Below are 19,096 nucleotides of genomic sequence, written 5' to 3'. Positions count from 1 at the left end.
CGTCTTAGTTATTATCAAAAAAAAATATTCACGTTTTTCCGCATTAAGTTTACTTTTGGTTACTAAAGTGACGCCACCGAAATCGGGGTGTTACATCACACAAATTTCTGAGGGTCTTGGCAATCTCACGTCCGGCTGGTGATTTGTGTATGTTTTTTTAATGAGGATTTGATCTTAGATATTAATGTGTAGAATTCTTTTTGAGCTCTTCTCTTAGCAAATAACCGATGTCTGAATGGTGCTGCTATTGGAACCCCCGGTGTCGCCCTTGCAAATTGACTCTAGACCCACACCGCCCTCGGACAGTGACAGAGAACATATGCTCGGCGTCCTCCGTTGCAACACCACATCTGATTCACGCGTGATCTTTCTTTATTACTCCAACTTTTCAGCTAGGACGACTAAGTGCAGGATTTCCACACTTCGAACCAATTGGCTAAAAAAAAAACTTAATTTTTATTATGTTCAAGTTCACCTTAGGTTAAAAACTTTAATGCCACTCACATCTCAACACACACTCACTTACTCAACAGTTTACTCACTTCACACACCCGACAAAATATTATTAATACAATAATGTTATAATTATTATTTTACTTATTTCACTTCAACTTAAATATTCTTTATCAGAAATTTAAATAAAATATAGAAATTTCAACTCACTTATCTTTAATGTGATTGGAGATAAATGAGTTGGAAATAAATTAATAAATAAAATATAAAAATTACAACTCACATATCTTCAATGTGATTGGATGATAAGTTATTTAACCCAAACTTTATCATGGGTCATTTAGACAACCCATGATATGACTCATATTATTTGAAAAGTTAAAAAAAAAAACTGTTTAAAAAAATTAAGCTATGGTAAAAGTATATTTTTTATCAACAATCTTTTTCAATAAATGGGCACCGATCACAAAGAAGAACTTTCTGTATTATGTACGTATTAGATTGAAGTATTTCTTATACTTTTATTCATTATAATTTTCACTTATAAAAAATCATAATTAAACAAAAAGCTCACACCCCTTGCCCCTTTACAAAGAAAATAAGATTCCTTCCTCTTATTAGGCTCTAATTATAAGACAACCAACATCAAACACCCTAAGATTAGGATCTTACCATACCCACTATAACGAAACACAACGACTAGACCTCACATCACCCACCTTCTAACACATAAAACCACCAAATCAATATAATAAGTTGGCTTGAATATTTTGCACCAGTCCTGGATTTACCTCCTCATTAAAACCATCATAGGCCATTAATCTTAATCCCTCTCCCCAAGAGGCCAAGACTCATGCTAAGTTTGATTTTTTATTTATTGTTGCATGTGTACTAGGTAGAAGATTGACTGAAGTTCTATCAACAAAAGAGATTTTACTTAATTTTTTAGGGAGAAAGTATTTGAGGAATGCATTTAAAAAGAAAAGAAAAGAGAGATTGAAATAAAAGAGTAAGAAATAAGAGTTATGATGAGTAATGTGATGAAAAAGAAAAAGAGAAAAGAATCAATTTTGACAAATCTGAACTCTCCCTAAGCCGAAATGTGCCTAGTACCTGTATTATCGAGTTAGAACAACTCCTTGGTGTTAAGGCGGTGGAGAGACATGAGAAGTACTTGGGCCTCCCGACAATTGTAGGGAGATAAAAAACACAAGTATTCAACTTTGTTCGAGATAGAATCTGGAAAAAGCTCAAAGGATGGAAGGAAAAGACCTTGTCAAGAGCGGGAAGAGGCGTTCTAATCAAATCTGTGGCTCAAGCTATCCCCTCTTATGTTATGGGACTATTCCTACTCCCCTCTACACTATGTGCCCAAATTGAGAGGATGATAAATAGCTTCTATTGGGGAGGCAGTTCTGAAAAGAGGAAAATGAACTGGATCAAGTGGGATTCCCTAGCAACACCGAGAAGCTTGGGAGGGCTAGGCTTCAAATCTTTCCATGCGTTCAACAAAGCAATGTTGGGCAAACAATGGTTGAGATTAATGAAAAGGGGAGACTCCCTTATGGCAAGAGTGCTAAAGGCCCGCTACTACCCGAGAGATGAGCTAGAGAATGCGAGAAGAGGGACCAACTCAAGCTTCTTGTGGAAAAGCATCTTTGCAGCCAAAGACATGATAAAAGATGGGAGCATGTGGAAGGTTGGTGATGGGACCAAAATTAACATCTGGTCTGATGCTTGGATACCAAGTACACACAGGGGAAAAGTCATGACAACAAAGCCAAATGGATGCACAACCTTGAGGGTAAGCCAACTTATGGAGAACACGGGCAGGAGCTGGAACCAGCAGCTGATCAGAGAAACTTTCCTCCCCATAGACGTGGATAGAATCCTACAAATCCCTCTGAACCCTGAGAATAGCAGCGACAAAGTCATCTGGAAGGAAAGTATCAATGGCGAATACAAGGTCAAAGAGGGATACAAACTCCTGAAGGAGAGGCGACAGGGAAGGAATGAAGCTGAACCATCAAACTCAAGAGAAAACCAGCTATGGAAAAAAATCTGGGCTATAGAAGTGGTACCAAGCTGTAAAGAATTCGCCTGGAGAGCGTGCAAGGAGGTGCTACCTGTGTATGAAAATCTGAAACGCAGAGGTATTGATCTAGATACAACATGCCCATGCTGTGGTGAAGCTGAGGAAACTACGACTCACACCCTCCTAACTTGTAGTGGGACATGTAGAATCTGGTTCAGCTCCCATCTTGGCATCCAAATTTCTCAAGACATGGACAACAATTTCAAGGGATGGCTTGAGAGAATTCTCGAGCACCCCTGTCCTGAGATCATGGCTGATGTGCTCAATCTTATTTGGACAATATGGAAAAGAAGGAACACATGGGTCTTTGAGAAGCAGCTGTGGGACATCGAGCAAACCCTGGCAAAGGCAGCAAGGAGCTGCATCAGACAAGTGGAAAAGCAAGACGATTTGCTCCAAGAGTCATCCCCCTCAACTTGGATCCCACCTGAAGGAGAGAAGTATAAACTGAATGTGGACGCAGCAAATAATCCCTCTGGCTCGGGCTTTGGTGCAATCATAAGAAATGGAAAAGGGGAGACTTTAGCAGCTGCAACCCGAATCTGGTGTGCCCAAGAAGACCCTACAATGGCTGAAGCTTTAGCTGCAAAATGGGCACTTGGCTGGGCAAAGGAGATAGGCTTCAGACAACTATCCATCGAAACAGATTCTCTAATACTAGTGCAGCAATGGAAAAACACTAGCTTAGGGGATTCATATTTGCATGATGTTATTAGAAATTGTAAGTCTTTAGCTTTGTTTTTTAATTCTTTCTCTGTTTCACATGTCAAGAGGTCAGGCAACCGGGTTGCTGATTTCCTTGCACATCTTGCTTTCAGTTTTCATGATCAATGTTGGATTGAGGAAGACCCTCCAGGGGCCTCAAATTTGATCACTAGTGATGTATCTCCAGCAGTTTCATCTGCTTCTTCTTGAATGAGAAACAGAAGTTGAACTTCAAAAAAAAGAAGGAGCACCGTTGACTCCAATTCATACCACATGTTTAGATAGTCTAATTTGATTACATAGGATGTAGATGAAAATTTTCAGGCTTCTTCTTAATTTTTGTTTAGTGTCTATTGTAGGAACTTGTAGTTTGTTTTGTGCTTTGTCTTTGGGATGCTAAGCTATAATTATCCATTGAATAAATAAATCTAGCCAGTGAATGTATTTAAGTGCTGCGAGTGGGTCATGATTTTTGAATTTTGATTTGATGTACAAAAGTGTTGTGTACGTATGGCATATTTAATCCATTAAGCCCATGCATATCAATGACGCAATGCAATTAACTAATCCCTTTCAAAAGCCTTTTTATACTCCTTAATTAATTAATAATCGATATGTAACCCAAAAGAATGATGATCTCTTCATAAATATAGTCTCTAGAAGATAAGATTATTGAAGGATCCGTCTCCATTTTGCAATTTGGAATTTGTGTGATATTATATTATTGTCTTTAACTATATATATCAGCTTTGCCAAGCACGCAATGTTCCTTCGCCAATGAAATTCATTTCCGTAATGAACTAATATTAGCTAGGAAATTCGGTTACTAGGGAGAAGAAATTGCTCTAAACGCTTAGATGAAATAACCGATTTAGACTATACTTGAGAATATAAGTGTAAAACATGTCTTGGTTTTTTATACACAAGTTGGTTGGTTATTGCGAGATATTAATCTTTAAAGTATTCTCAGGGTCATGGATTTGACTATTGCCTAATTTGGCAATTCAATTCAACCTGGTGAATCTAGATAGATATAGTTCAGCCTCAGTGCGCATCATCCATCGATGTTTCAATAATTTCAGAACTTTATGCAAGCAGATAGAGGCTCAAATTCGTGCCAACGCAAAAGCATGCATGTGTTTTGCAAATTGAGATTAATCTAGCAAGTTAATTGAACACGATTCCTCAAGAGAACACTGTATCTGTGCAATCGTTTTCGGTTTTCCAATTTCAATCAAACAGTCCCGTTACAACGATGTTGCCCTCATGTTATGTTGGTTAACATGTATGCAGATATCATCATCACTTGCAAATCTAAGTAGAAAGTTGACTATATTTTGGACTAAACCATTACAACATAAATAAAGATCCGTGATCAGGGCACGGTGCAAATATTTTAGTGACACGCAAACACAATTTTTTTTTTGACGATTTTCAACTTATTGTAATAAGTTTTAAGAAAAATATACAATGAGATGAGATTGTAGCGATTTAAAACTACCACAAATTTCACGAATAAAATTATGCACAAAATTTGTGGTAGTACAAAAATTATGTTTTGTGTTTAATTTTACACTTCTGAAGAATATCTATACGATCTGATCGATTGCATAAAGCACGCGGTAGCAACAGAACACAAAGCTAGCTGTCCCATACTATTTCAACGTAAGCAAACAAAATGTGGTGTTAGTTATGAGCTACGTGGGCCGATGACAAGTCTATAACTTGCCTCAGCATTGACACCTGGCAAGGCCCATCAGGGCCCAAGCACCACGTGGAAGCTCAGTGTCCTCACACGTGGACTAGTCTTTCCAACTCTATTTGGTCTTTTAGTGACATTGCTTAATTAAAGGGCAGCAAATAGCTTTAGAAGTAAGGTTAGCGTCCCCACAAACAACGGTGTCCCTATTTTTTTTAGCCGAGATTATATTCATAGTGAACAACAGTGACTTATTATTTTCCTTTGTACGAATGTTTACACCAAATGATAAACGGTTAGTTATAGTATGCACTACACTCTGATGAGCTAGGATTGAACTTCCAACCCATGATTATTATACGAATTGAGTTAACCACTCCATCATATTTTGATTATTCACACCATTTTATTTATTATTAATTATCACTATACAGCTTATTCAAATCTAGACATTCTAGAGCATGCATCTTCATATGATATGTCAGGGCTGTTCAGAGGGACGAATTCACAACAAGGAAATATTTGCCGGGAATTTGGGCTTCCATGTTGGGCCCAGCGCCAATGGGTAGGCCTGTTACCTGAAATATCATCATGTTCTTATGTCGTTGGTTAATTTGTTTTAGACTCTGTCATGCTCTAATCAATCGACCGACCCTTGCATTGTTGATTAATTAGATTGTTGTCCAAATATTTGTGATACATTGCGTCCCCATGATGGTCGGTATTGTTAGTGGAATATTGTGGAAACCAACTAGGACATCGGTTTGAGTAAGTCGTTAACCTGCATTTTGTATGAACCATCAAATCACTCTTTGTTGAGTTGTAAGTCTTGGAGTAGACAACCGATAATAGAGAAAATGAGTGGGTAAAAAGAGAAGATACAAAGACAATAGAGAAACATCTTTGCGTTGCACCTGGACTACACATTGCATGCATTTCCCTTTGCGTTGCACCTGGACTACACATTGCGTTGATCATTTTAACATATTTTTATTTTACTCATTTTTCAAAAACTAAGAAGTAGTGCTTTTTAAAATTTTATCATCTCTTTATATTTTCATCAAGTAGAATATAGAATGAATATGAAGAAACTACTGAAAGAAAATATAATTTACTCAATATTATTATTTATTTGAAGTTGGATGGAAAATATATCATTGTATAACAAACTAATTACAAGATCTCTTCTTTGAGCATCATAAATTCATAATCTTTGTATTTTTAATTTACAAGAGGAAAGCATCATAATCTTTGTATGCTGTGACACGTCTTTTACATTTTGTGATATATATGCTTTTTGAGTTCTATATAAAACTAATATAATAGAGTATATTTATTTCGTTTTATTCAATATTCACTTTTAATATTCTTTAATTTTGAGATATAAAATTCCATTGCTCTAAGATATCCCCACTGCTGCCAATTATGAAACTAATCACATTAAAACTTTAAAATCACATGAAGTGAACAAACATCTCTCAATATCTCTCAATAAATACTTTTGCATACACAAATTAAAATAACATAACTCGAACCCTCAATACTTGGGCTATGTTTGGCACGCCTAACTGATTAGTTAGCTGAAAAGCTAGCTGATAGTTGAAAAGCTAGCTGATAGCTGAAAAGCTAGCTGAAAGCTTAAAGCTGATAAGCTAGCTGAAAGCTGAAAAGCTACGTAATTAATTAGAACAAAAGTGTTTAGTAAAACTAGCTGTTAAACAAGCTGAAATTGTTAAATGACATAAAAGGACATACTTGTATAATTCTTTTTATATTTAACATTACTTTATTTTCACATTAATATCTATATGATATTAATATTAAAATTATTATAAATATTTTAATTTCACTCAAGTTATTTTTGATCTTAAAAGTCTATAAAAAAATTCATCTTAAAAATATAATATTAATTTTTACTTATTTAATTTTCTATGTTTTTATTAAATTAAATAGAATAAAACAAATAATTTGTAATTTGTAATATAAAATTATTTATTTTATTCCAAAATAGTAATTATTTGTGTGCGGGAACGGTATGCATATGAGACAAGTGTGATAATTGATAAGTAAATAGGTTTAGTAAAAAACATATAAGGCGAAAGGTGGAATTTTGATAAAATAATAAGGATAAAAATGAGAATATATTTAATAAGCTATAAGTTATAAGCTTTAAGATATCTGAGATAGCTTATAACTTAAAACTTTAAGCTACTGAAATAAGCTCCTTCACCAAACACTTTTATAGAGCTTTTAAGCTAGTCAAATAAGTTTTAAGCTAGTCAAATAAGTTAGAAGCTAGCTGAAATTACATGTCAAACATAGCATTGGTATCGAGACATGTATACATGTATATATATGAGTTTAAATTTCTCATTAAATATTTAAACATTTCTTAATAACTCTTTTAATCTTATTCAGATTTATATATTTTTATTGGTGTTTATAAAAGTATTACTTTATTTTTCACAATGATTTTTTGTGACGCAAATTAGCATCGAAGAATATGACACGTTAGATCGAGGGCTGAAATGACGCTCATTGTTAGAGAAAAGCATAACATATGATGGTAAAATGATTTCATTTTCTTGTTCATGGAGATGCGTGAGTGAGATGATGCTTTGTGGAACCTATCCATCAAGTAAAAAGCCTGAATTCCCATAAATATGTCCCAAGAACCCAATCATATATGGACAATCCTATGGTGGGTTCATCGTAATAATGCATCAAAAAAAATTATGTGAAAGTTTTATATACTTCATTTATTTTGGAAAATTTCACTTGAAAATATCTATTTTCACTATAACAAATAGATAACGACAAGACAACAATTACATCCGAGGATTCTGCATCCACCTAGCTAGTGCTGTTCGGGTGTACCATTGTACCAATGTAATTACTAGTAGTGGTTCTATTAGCTAGTTTAACCCTTTTCTTCTATTCAGTAAGAAGCAGCCAACAATAATCCAACAAAACAGAGAGTCAGAATTTCATTATCTCCGATTACCCACTCTCTTTCAAATGATTTCCTCTGTTTTCTTATCTTGGGCATAGAAGATATTTTATAGATCATTAAGATTTAAGATGTGTAGACTCTAAAATAAAGAAATTAAAATGATGTGATATAAAGTGAAAGACGAAAAGAAAAATTAAGTGTTTGAGAAGTGTATATAAGGTCTATATATTATAGCGGATAAACAGGTCTTATTTCATCTCATCCCTATCTCAATTTTGAGGATGACTCATCACTAGAACTTACCTCTTAGATAGTTAATTTTCCTAGTCTAGCCTCAGAACCACATGACTTTTTATTTTATTTTAGAAAGCTTGTAATGCTTTGTACAACATATTACATGTTGGGAAATTCTTCAATAATTGATTCTTAAATTAAAATTAATTTTGAGATAAACTTTTGTGAATTGCTTATGAGTAACTGATTTAATTGTTTCTGAGGAAAACTAAACTAATCAGATATAACATAGATAAAATTCGGGTTGTGAATTTTCAACAAGGATCGATGATATTGTCTACGTAGATAAGCAATACAAATATACAATGAAGCAAAAGTAGAAGACACTTTATCAATTTATCATACTAGTGTTTTTTTACCCTTGCGTTGCACGGGGATTATGTTTATTGTATTTGATACATCGAACATATTTTAAAGTATAAAAAAATTTAAGATACTAAAAATGTAAGAAAAATCATAATGAAGCAAATGATAAACACATATTAATCATGGAAAAAAAAGAATGTGTCTATTGTATTTGATACATCGATCAATATTTTAAATTATAAAAAATTTAACATACTAAGAATGTAAGAACAATTATAATAAAGCAGATGATAAACACATATTAATCATGAGAAAAAAAGAATGTGATAGTAGCACAAATTAGGGCTGTGAAAGATAAATCATAAAATATGACATCATTTTGTTTATTTGAAGTCAAAAAATAGCAATATATCAGACTTTGTGCAAAATTTACGAACCTTAAACTGACAAAAGTAATTTTGCATAGATTTCAAATTAGCCAACATAGATTTGTTTTGGTAATAAATTTTAGGTGCAGAAATTTCTGCTCTTCATTTATAACTGAATGCATTCGGTGGTATCCCATTTAATTTTATTTTGAAATTTAACATAATATCAATCAATTAGTTTAGAATATAATGATTGTTTAAAAAAATATAATGATACTTTTTATGTAAAACAAAATCTCACGTTACATATACATAAAGAAATCTCTAAAGTTAAAAAGAAGATTTTAATATTTTATGAAAAAGTTTCTCATGTTTAAAATTTTTAAATTAGCCAACATAGATTTGTTTTGATAATAGATTTTTGGTCCAGAAATTTCTCCTCTCTATTTATAACTGAATGCATTCGGTTGGTATCTCATTTGATTTTATTTGTAATTTAATACAATATCAATCAATTAGTTTAGAGTATAATAATTGTTTAAAAAAATATAATGATACTTTTTATATAAAACAATATCTCACGTTACATATGCATAAAAAATCACTAAAGTTAAAAAGAAGATTTTAAAATTTTCAGTGTAACACGCGTCAAAATAGGAGAATGATTTACTTATACATAGGTGGCAAGATTTTAAAATTTTCAGTGTAACACATGTCAAAATAGGAGAATGATTTACTTATACATAGGTGGCAACACCTTGAAACATCATTACATCAAACATTGATATTTGCATGCTCTTTTTTGCCACCATTTATCAAGAAGTGTGATCCTTTAGAGCTGTATAGTAGCCACCAACTGTATTTAGAATAACACATTTTATATTATTCTTGGTGTAGAACTCAGGTTCCATTTCTTGCAAATCCATCACATATCATCAATCATCGTCATGCTTCTTTGGTAGTTGGGAGCATCAATGTCTTTCTTTTACTCTACATCATTGAGAATGATCTTAAATTGTGTAAGATGATGCATCTGTTATAGAAAAAAAATACAAAACCAAATTGTAAACCAAGCAAGAGCTTACATTGCACATGTGAGATGGACAAAACAGATTGAGAGGAACAATGAAATAATGTTTAGGTAGTGAAAAACAATTGAATTACCAAAAAAAGGTGAGTACAACTAATGAGTACAACTAATACCCATGAGATGTCGATGAATAAGATGCATATATGAGTACAACTAATACCCAAACTAAATGTAACTTATGAGTTATAAAGATGCAGCTATGAGTACAACTAATACCCATGGATGTGACAGGTATAAGGATGCAGTTCCCGAACCATAACCCCAATCATTCTTGAGCCAAATAGGAAACTGCCTGAAAATCAAATAGAATCAGAGCTTTAGTTAAGCAAATTTAGAATTTTAACCCATGTACTAATTGGAAAAAAGCTTCCACTATTGAGATAGTAAAGCAAAATAAAAGAGACTATAGCTATGTCTAAAAGCGATTTACAATTGACAACAAAAAAAAGGCTATTAATTAATAAGAAAAATAGCAAAATCTGGAATTGAAAACAATCATATGAATAAGTATCTTACCTAAATCTCATTTCTTTAACTGGGATCCTGGGTCAAATTTGTTGGACGTCCCTTCTTCTGAAAGAGTTTCTCTGCCTTCATGATGCTGACATTGTAGATGAAGTTTTGGCAGCCAAAACTGGAAGACAATGATTCAATTAAATAAACTTGTAATGGGAAGGATAAAAGCATGTAAGTCTGCTATCAATTGGCCGATTAAGTACATTCAGAATAATGGTTGCATAAGAGGAAGCATCACAACATTAGTTTATTTAAGAGATATAGAAGCATCACAGAAACCAACAACAAATACTAAAGCATATATGAAATTAAACAAAACAACCACAAAATAGGGAACAATAAACAAATTAAGAGAAAATTAAAGGCCATGGCTTTTAGGAATTGAATCAACACTACCAAATATAGTGCTCACTAATTAGCTCAATCAAATTCAGCAACACAAAATAACCTTTAGGAAGCGAAGCATAAACATTTATGTTAAACACTTACACAATTATTAACTTACACAATTATCAACACCACATAAAGCAAGTTGCATACTCGAGTGATCTTCCTCATTTTTCCTCCATGCCAACCGGTTCACAGTAGAGGCATGTAGGGGAGGAGATGGCTGATGCAATATTAGTATGAAGCAATTTAGGTAAATCTTAGATAATTAAGGCAAATCTTTTAAGATTTTAACATTTTATGAAAAAGTTTCTCAGATTTAAAATTAATTTTAAAAAATCGGTTTCAAGATTTGTTATGGAAATAAATTTTAGGTGAAGAAAAAGTTTATTTATAGAGTATTAATTAAATTTTAGATTATTTTTATTGAATTTTCGGATTTTTATTTAATTAAGGATTTTATGAGTTTTTATTGTAATTTGGTAGTTTTTATTAATTAATTTTTAATGTATTTTTATTGAATTTTTAGTTTTTTATTTAATCTAGGTAAATCTTAGATAATTAGGGCAAACCTTTTAAAATTTTAATATTTTATGAAAAAAATTCAGATATTAATAATCTATTTAAATCATGATGAAATAAATTTAGTAAGGAGTAATCTAGGTAAATATTAGATAATTAGGACAAAAACTACAAAAATCTAGCAAATCACAATAAAACCTCATAAAATCTTGAATTAATTAAAAATCCAAAAATTCAATAAAAATACCATAAAAATTAATTAATACTCTAAAAATAAATAATAAGATAAATTAAGATAAAATCATGAAATAAACAACCTAAATCCTAATCAAATCTAAAATTTAAAAAGGTACTAAATAAATATAGATAAAAACTATCAAAATCTAGCAAATCACAATAAAAACTCATAAAATCTTGAATTATTTAAAAATACCATAAAAATTAATTAATACTCTAAAAATAAATCAAAAATAAATTAAGATAAAATCAAGAAATAAACAACCTAAATCCTAATCAAATCTAAAATTTAAAAATGTATTTTTTTTATGCGAATTAACCTGAAAATGACACGTGAAATTTTTTTATGAGAATTAACGTGAGAATGACACGTCACTAAGAATTAACATGAGAGTGACACGTCACTAAATCTGCCTGATGAGAGTTCTTCTTTTCTAATATATATTGATTGATTGATATTGATTGATGATATTGATTGATAGAGGAGGGCTCAATTTACTCCAAGAGTAACTGATATTGATTATCAAATAAAATGGGAAGTGTAATTTAAACCTTTTTTTTTTGTTAATGAAGTGTAATTTAAACTTCAAGATACACGATATATCAAACCCTGCAACTTGAGCTTTTGGGCCCATTGTATTTGGACAAATCATTATCCAAGTACCGTAAAGTGAAAAAGAAGACAATCATTCCTTTTATTTAAGGGCCAAGTGATGCAAACAATTCTAGGATTGCTTTACTCCTTTATTAGGTATGACAAGAGTAAACAATATGAACGGATTGAGTCTAGAGAAACTAATCCTAAAATTGGAAGTGATATTTGAGACTAAATCAGTAATTTGACCAAAAAAAAGAAGCCTAAATCAGTAAATATGATTGGTCCTGCTAATGCTACCTTTCCTATCATAAGAAATGAGGTTGTGTGATTAAAAATTTGTCTAAAGTTACACCCCCTTTAATTGACTTGAGGATTGGAACCTAAATATTTGGTTTAAGCCAGTGCCGCACTACTTCTACATTTATCTAATTGGGATCTCTTACTAATTAGTAATTACACATGGTTGTGAAATTTTTTTCATGGTATTGTATATTTCTAGGTTCTTTCCATGATGAAGAAAAATTATTTTTTTTGGTACATCATTCTAGCAGAATTGTAGTAAACACATCACGTTCTTTTCAATGCTGCTGTCTTGATTATTGATTGAAGTTCATGTGCGCTCACCGAGTCATGGGAGGATGGATTTCATTTTGGAAAAAGCTTGATGGCACGAGATGAAATCCGTCTGCGTGCCATCCCTTCATTTGATTGGTTAATAAAATTAAAACAATTCGAGCCACCAATCACTACTCTTTCATTTTTGTATTTAAAAAAAAATCACATTCAAATGAATATATTGCTAGCACTTTTGTAATGTCATGATCGTTTACGAGTACTGCCGACGTGATTCACGAATCTAACTCCATGTTGCCAAAATTGTCACGTCTCTTTAAGGAGTACAAATTGAAACCAATGAGGAAAAAGAAAACATCTTTTAGCAACATCAACTCGAAATTCATTAAATTTTTACTCCATTAAAAAGTCTACTTTAACAACTTCAGACATATAAAATTGGAATTGGAATTGGAATGTCTGCTTATAATTTAGATTCCATGTTATTCACGACACCCCAACTCATCTTATACGGCATAATTAGCTTGCATATAATTAAGTTTTCAAGTAGTTGCATGAGCATCACCTTCGTCAGATAAATTGGATTTTGACCAGACCATTTGACCTGCTTACCGCCCTCGTGTTTCACCTTAGAATGCATGCAAGATACATCCTCCATAACCTTTTTCTGACCAAATCTATATAATAACGCATGACTTATGCGTAAGCCATCAATAGTGTAACCTCTCTTATTTCTACTTCTAAATCAATGGAGGAACATATAGTGTTATTCCCTATCTCATCGGCTTCTCCATCTGATTTTAAAGCTGGTCATAGCTCTAATGATAATATTAAAGGAAGATCTGACAAGTAGAACTAAGAGCAAGGACATGTTGAGCCAGAAAGGACACAGAAAAATCACACAACACAAGTATGTGTTCCAAACAAGGAGTCCGATTGATATACTGGACGATGGGTACCGATGGAGAAAGTATGGTAAAAAATCGGTGAAAAACAAAAAATTTCCTAGGTATAGCCTTACTTCATTAATAGATTCTATCCTGTGATTGCAATTTCGTAGTATAAAAACCAATACATGTCTCTAAGCAACATAGCTGATTGGTACATCTAAGGCAAAAAAATAAATGGATTTCGGTCTGGCTAATATGGTAACTTACCCTTATTACATTAACAATTTTTTTTTTTTCAATTTTGCAATTGATTGGTCCTGAATCCTGATCTTGCTTAATTTTCATCTAAATTTTACATTCCTGCTTTCAGACATTACTATAGGTGCACTTATCGCGGATGTAATGTGAAGAAACAAATCCAACGCTGCTCAGAAGATGAGCAGATTGTGGTGTCAACCTAAGAAGGGATGCATATTCACCCTGTCGAGAAGTCAGCTGAAAGCTTTGAGCAAATCTTGCAAAACTATCACATATACAACCAATTGTGTAATGATACTCCATTGTAGAATAAGGTAGCATAGGTCTACTTGTGGAACCAAAAAATCTTAGAAAGATTGGTTGATTGTGGTGAATAAATAACAATTCTAAGTACAATTTCAGTTTGAACCTCTACTTACAAAATATAACTAGCTATCTAGTGTTTAATTTTCCACACTTTAGAGTTTAGATTCCCGGTGCCTCTGACAAAAAACACTTACCAGGATTTGTCATTTACTTCAGAGGATTTAAATTAGAAATGTCTTCTACAATGCCTTTCCCATCAAAGGCATCAAAAAAGAAAAAGTTTTTTAGGGTGTCTCCTTTCCCAGAAATAGCTTTGATAACCTCCTGAGATGATACAATCATACAATAGTTAACCTAGTCAGTTAAATATCACTACACACTTTCAAAACACAATTAAAAATTGAAAACAGAAAATACCTGTCCAAGGATTCCCCCAATAATAGCACAAACTGGAGGAAATTCATTTGTATTCGCCACCAATCTCTCGAGAAGAGTATCAGGCACATGAGATTCATTGAGAGACTGTCAACAAAAAAAGAGAAGAAGTGAATGACGCATTCTTAAAGCATAAATAACAAATTTATACAAGCATACTTGTGCAGTACAAAGCTCCTTTTTCAGTTTGAGAACACCAGAAAGATCTGCAGTTGAAACTTCTCCAGAACTACGCCCCTCAGCCTCTTCAAACTTTTCTATTACTGCATCAAACAATTGATGTTATTGATTGAAAGCCAGTCTTAAGGCATGTCTATCCAAAATAAAAAACAGAAAAAAGTCTATTTTTTCATGCATAAGACAACAGAAAATATGGAAGATGTAAGCTTCCTCTCGACATCTCCTCTCCTAACATAATCGATGGACTCAATCAATAGGACCACTTAAGCAAACAACTAAAAGTTTTAAAGTTCAAAAGATTTGAATTATTTGTTCTTAATTTATGTAATTTACAAATAAAAATAACTGTACAGTTTACAAACCTCTCGTTGCAAAGTACAACTTAGACGTTCTCCTGTGAAGTTCCCTCCAAGGTACCAATAATGCTTCCTGCAGCGCAAAATAAAGTGATAATCATGACTAAATGTCAGTAAAGTAAAATATGAAACACAAATAGGGATACTGTAAATGTCATGTAGAACTAAGACAAAATGAAATGCACCATAACATAATCCCACATATAGCATATGAGCTTCATAAAGGATTACTCAGAAGTTATGAGCTTCACAAAAATTATCAATTGATACTCAACCCAGGGCCCACAGGCATCTAATGTAAGTAAATGTAGGGCTCTCAGGGGCACTATCAGGCGCACCATACATCCTCCAGGCTTCAGGTCAAAATCAGTCTATTATTTTCTCTCTACTAGATTGTTATGTTATTTTCTTTTGTTCTGTCAATAAAAAAATAGATCACTTGAACACGATGAAGGTCTGGAGGGTTGCATCATTGCAAACTAGTCAAGACCCAGCCCTAAATAGTAAATAACTAAATATCATTCCGAGAAACAGAAACTGAGCTTTTTAACATGACATTTAAATATGAAAGATAGCAATACAACTTAATAGTTAAGAATAACATATACCTCAAAAGATGGATATTTTAGGTGGCATTCAATAGTTTCCTCTTGTTTTTTCTGCCAAAGAAGAAAAAAGCATTAAAAAAAATGAGTGGTTGCAGAAGAATAAGTCCTCGGACACTTACCATTTAAAACTTCCAAGATCCAATCACAAAAGTTATTTATTAGTTGTTCCATAAAAAACCACATGTTCTAGAAAAATCTCATGAGCTTTAATTATCAAATAGTCAACAAACCACAATCTGAAACACAAGCATCATTAAAAATATAGGCATCAAAAGTTTTAGCGATCCCAATCCATACTTTCACTAGGTTCTCTGTTTTTGTGACTTTTGTCCTATAATTCTGCCCTTGTGGCCTTTATCACTAATTGCAATAAAAATTCCCTAAAAGCAATGATGTAATATATTTTACGTAGAATAGAAATTTGGAGTTGTCTATGAACCTTAGTCTAAGCTGATAATTAACAGTGGGGAATTTGATCCACAAGAGTGATACCTTGGAATAACTATAGTCCTGCAGATCAACAAAAATTTCACCACAAGAATCCCTACAGTCTACAGTATAGAAGGCTACACGCTTTGATAGCTTCCGGCATTTCTCATTAGCCAATTTCTACAGAACAAAAATAAACGCAAACAAGATAGTTAAAATAAAAATTACAATATCATAAAGGGGGAAAGTAATTTAGAATTTAAATCATGACAACAACATATATATATATATATATATATATATATATATATATATATATCAGATAGAGTTCTGAAAAGTACTTTGGCAGATAGTGAGGAACAACTGACGACAACAACATCAAACTCGCTGAAGAATTCTTCATCGAAACTTGACAAATCACCTGAAAAAAAATTGAACATCAGGAAAGTACAAACACAACACAAAACAAATTAACAAGGGGGAGGATGAAAACAATAACCTTTTCCCACGGAAACACGAACCATAGGATTGAAGTCTCTAAGTGAATCACAACAAAGCTCAGCAAGGGTCTTTCCACTATACACATTCTCATCCAAAGGAATGAGAAAGTTTGAGGAGAATGATTCTTCACTAGCAACCCTATCATCTATTAAGGTGAGACTACCCACTCCAGCCAGCACAATATTTTTGCAAAACTAAAAAGAAAAAATGAAAAAGAAAAAACATGAGAAATAAAATTGCAACAAAAAAAATAAAACAAGACATGTTCTAACTTCTAAGCTTACCTCAGCTATAGTTCCTTTGATTCCATAGACCAAAACATGAGATTTGCTTAATCTACAACAACATAAGCAAAAACTAACATTAAAATACGAAGTAGAGTTGTTCAAAACACTATATATAATTAGACACATGACAATAGCAAACAACGCACGCACCTTCTTTGAGCGTCTGCTCCCCAAACCCTAATCTGACGGTCATAGAGAGCGGTCTCCTGCGCCGTCAACTCCTCGCCGTTGCCGTCCATTCCTAGCCGCAACCTGCTCCGTGATATCGTCGGAAATTTTCAGTTTCTGTTCGAAAATAACAACACTGAAAGCAACGGCGCGGCGGGGTAATCGTCGGTGAATGTCTGTGGAAGCAACTATTGGGCTTTTCTGATCTTGACTTAATAATGAATATGGACTTTCACTAGCCCATTATCAACGCTGCAATGCAACACTAAATAAAGGCCCAGACCATAATTTTGTAAATAGAGTCACTTTTGATGGTCACAAAAACTTTTCTTCAAAATTTATATTTATATTTTGTGTCCCACCCATGGACCTTTGTGTATTCTTATAAACTGGCGGAATTACCCGTGCCCTGCACGGGTGACTTCTGTTATTTACAATTTAAATTTCATGTCATATTATGTTTTGTATCTTTTTAGTAAATATACTTTAACAATTGTTTCAACTATATGTTCTTAATAGTGATAATTGTGTATTAATCTACCACAACTTTTTACTTATAAATTTTTACTTATTTAAATATGAAAAAAATTAAATATTTTAAATTATAAGACTTAAATTCACTCAAATTTTTATATATGCATTAAATCAGTATTTTAATTTTTTAATACATGTTTAATTATTAATATTTGATTGATTATTTTTCATATCAATGTTTCTATTTATAATTGCAATAACACTAATAATAATATATATATTTTGATTCAAAATGTTTGGTGAATGTGCATTTCCTTAAGGGATTTCGCCTAGACTTCTGGCCCGGGTTCGATCTCCTCTAAGGTAAAATATAATACATTTGTGGTTAAGGACATCACTACCGTATCCCGAGCCAGATTACTCACGTTGTGCCATTTTCCCCCGTGGTGACTGGTGGGCTTCTCTTATTTTTGAATAAACTCTCATGTGACTGTTACTTTTAAGTTTGAACTCGTTCCCCTTTTTTGTCTTTGGCTCTTCGATCGTACCTTTGGTAACCACCGCCTACCAGGGACGATGGAGGAAAAATTCATTTTGTCAATCCAAGCAGATAAATTGAAGGATTTTCGTCTTTCCCCTTCATGATTTAAAAAAGGGGTGAAACAATATATGATGGTGAATAAAAAATGGATGAATAAGTAATTAATAGGATCATGAAATAGGGGCTTCATAACCGAACCAAACCAATTAAAACCGCTCAAATCGATCAAAAAAACCACAAATTGAAAAAACTGAAAACCGCAAAAATCAATATTTTGCTAATCGATCGGATTGGTTTTCAGTTCCAATGTTCTAAATTGAGCCGATCCAAACCAAACCGAAAGTATTTATTTAAATTTTGACATACATAATTACCCATTTAACAAAACTTATAATATTTTATTCCATGTATACCCAAGCCTTTACAGTAATGTGTTTAACATTTTCTAAGTTAGGAGGCATATGTCTTCTTTTCATTCAGCGAAAGTGAAACATATCATTGCGTACATAATTCATTTCTTACAGTATTTATGTTAGTGTTAAGCATGATATCTTGTCTCTGTAACTTTTACAGTGCTTCTTGTTTTATGATTTTATTTTCTATTTCGTTATGTATTTCAAGATTTTTAGTTTCTTTGAAAAACTGAAATCCAATCCAATCCAAATTGATAAAAATTGGATCAGATTTGAAAAAAAAAAGATTGGGTGATTAAATTATAAAACCGAAACGATCGGATCAGATGATTTTTTCCTTTAAAACCAAATCGCGATCACCCCTATCATGAAACATGAAATAAATCATTTTACACAACAAATAAAAATGAGTGAATAAGAGGATAATGTAACCAATAATAAACTTATAATATTG

General features: G+C 32.6%; 1 protein-coding gene across 1 annotated transcript; it reads right to left on the bottom strand.

Moving 5' to 3' along the window:
- Window positions 1-14,289: 14,289 nt before the first annotated feature.
- LOC130715376 (SUMO-activating enzyme subunit 1A-like) lies at window positions 14,290-17,407 on the bottom strand. The gene is made up of 10 exons (XM_057565469.1): window positions 17,197-17,407; window positions 17,044-17,095; window positions 16,758-16,953; window positions 16,600-16,679; window positions 16,322-16,438; window positions 15,830-15,880; window positions 15,228-15,294; window positions 14,845-14,948; window positions 14,668-14,772; window positions 14,290-14,574 (listed from the first exon to the last, which is right to left on the bottom strand). The coding sequence occupies exons 1-10, from the start codon at window positions 17,283-17,285 to the stop codon at window positions 14,458-14,460; spliced, it is 978 nt and encodes a 325-aa protein (XP_057421452.1). The 5' UTR covers window positions 17,286-17,407; the 3' UTR covers window positions 14,290-14,457.
- Window positions 17,408-19,096: the final 1,689 nt, after the last annotated feature.

Source organism: Lotus japonicus, chromosome 4 (genome assembly GCF_012489685.1).
Source record: "Lotus japonicus ecotype B-129 chromosome 4, LjGifu_v1.2".
Classification (NCBI taxonomy): Eukaryota; Viridiplantae; Streptophyta; class Magnoliopsida; order Fabales; family Fabaceae; genus Lotus; species Lotus japonicus.
The sequence above is the reverse complement of the archived record's forward strand: the minus strand, read 5'-3'. Positions and strand labels throughout refer to the sequence as shown.

Bases quoted from the DNA above. Each gene is read 5' to 3' on its own strand.
- LOC130715376 (XM_057565469.1), bottom strand. From the start codon at position 17,285: ATGGACGGCAACGGCGAGGAGTTGACGGCGCAGGAGACCGCTCTCTAT. The intron at 16,954-17,043 runs GTAAGCTTAGAA...TTTTCTTTTTAG, and splicing joins TCAAAGGAACTATAGCTGAG to TTTTGCAAAAATATTGTGCT. The intron at 14,773-14,844 runs GTATGCTTGTAT...TTTTGTTGACAG, and splicing joins AGGAGCTTTGTACTGCACAA to TCTCTCAATGAATCTCATGT.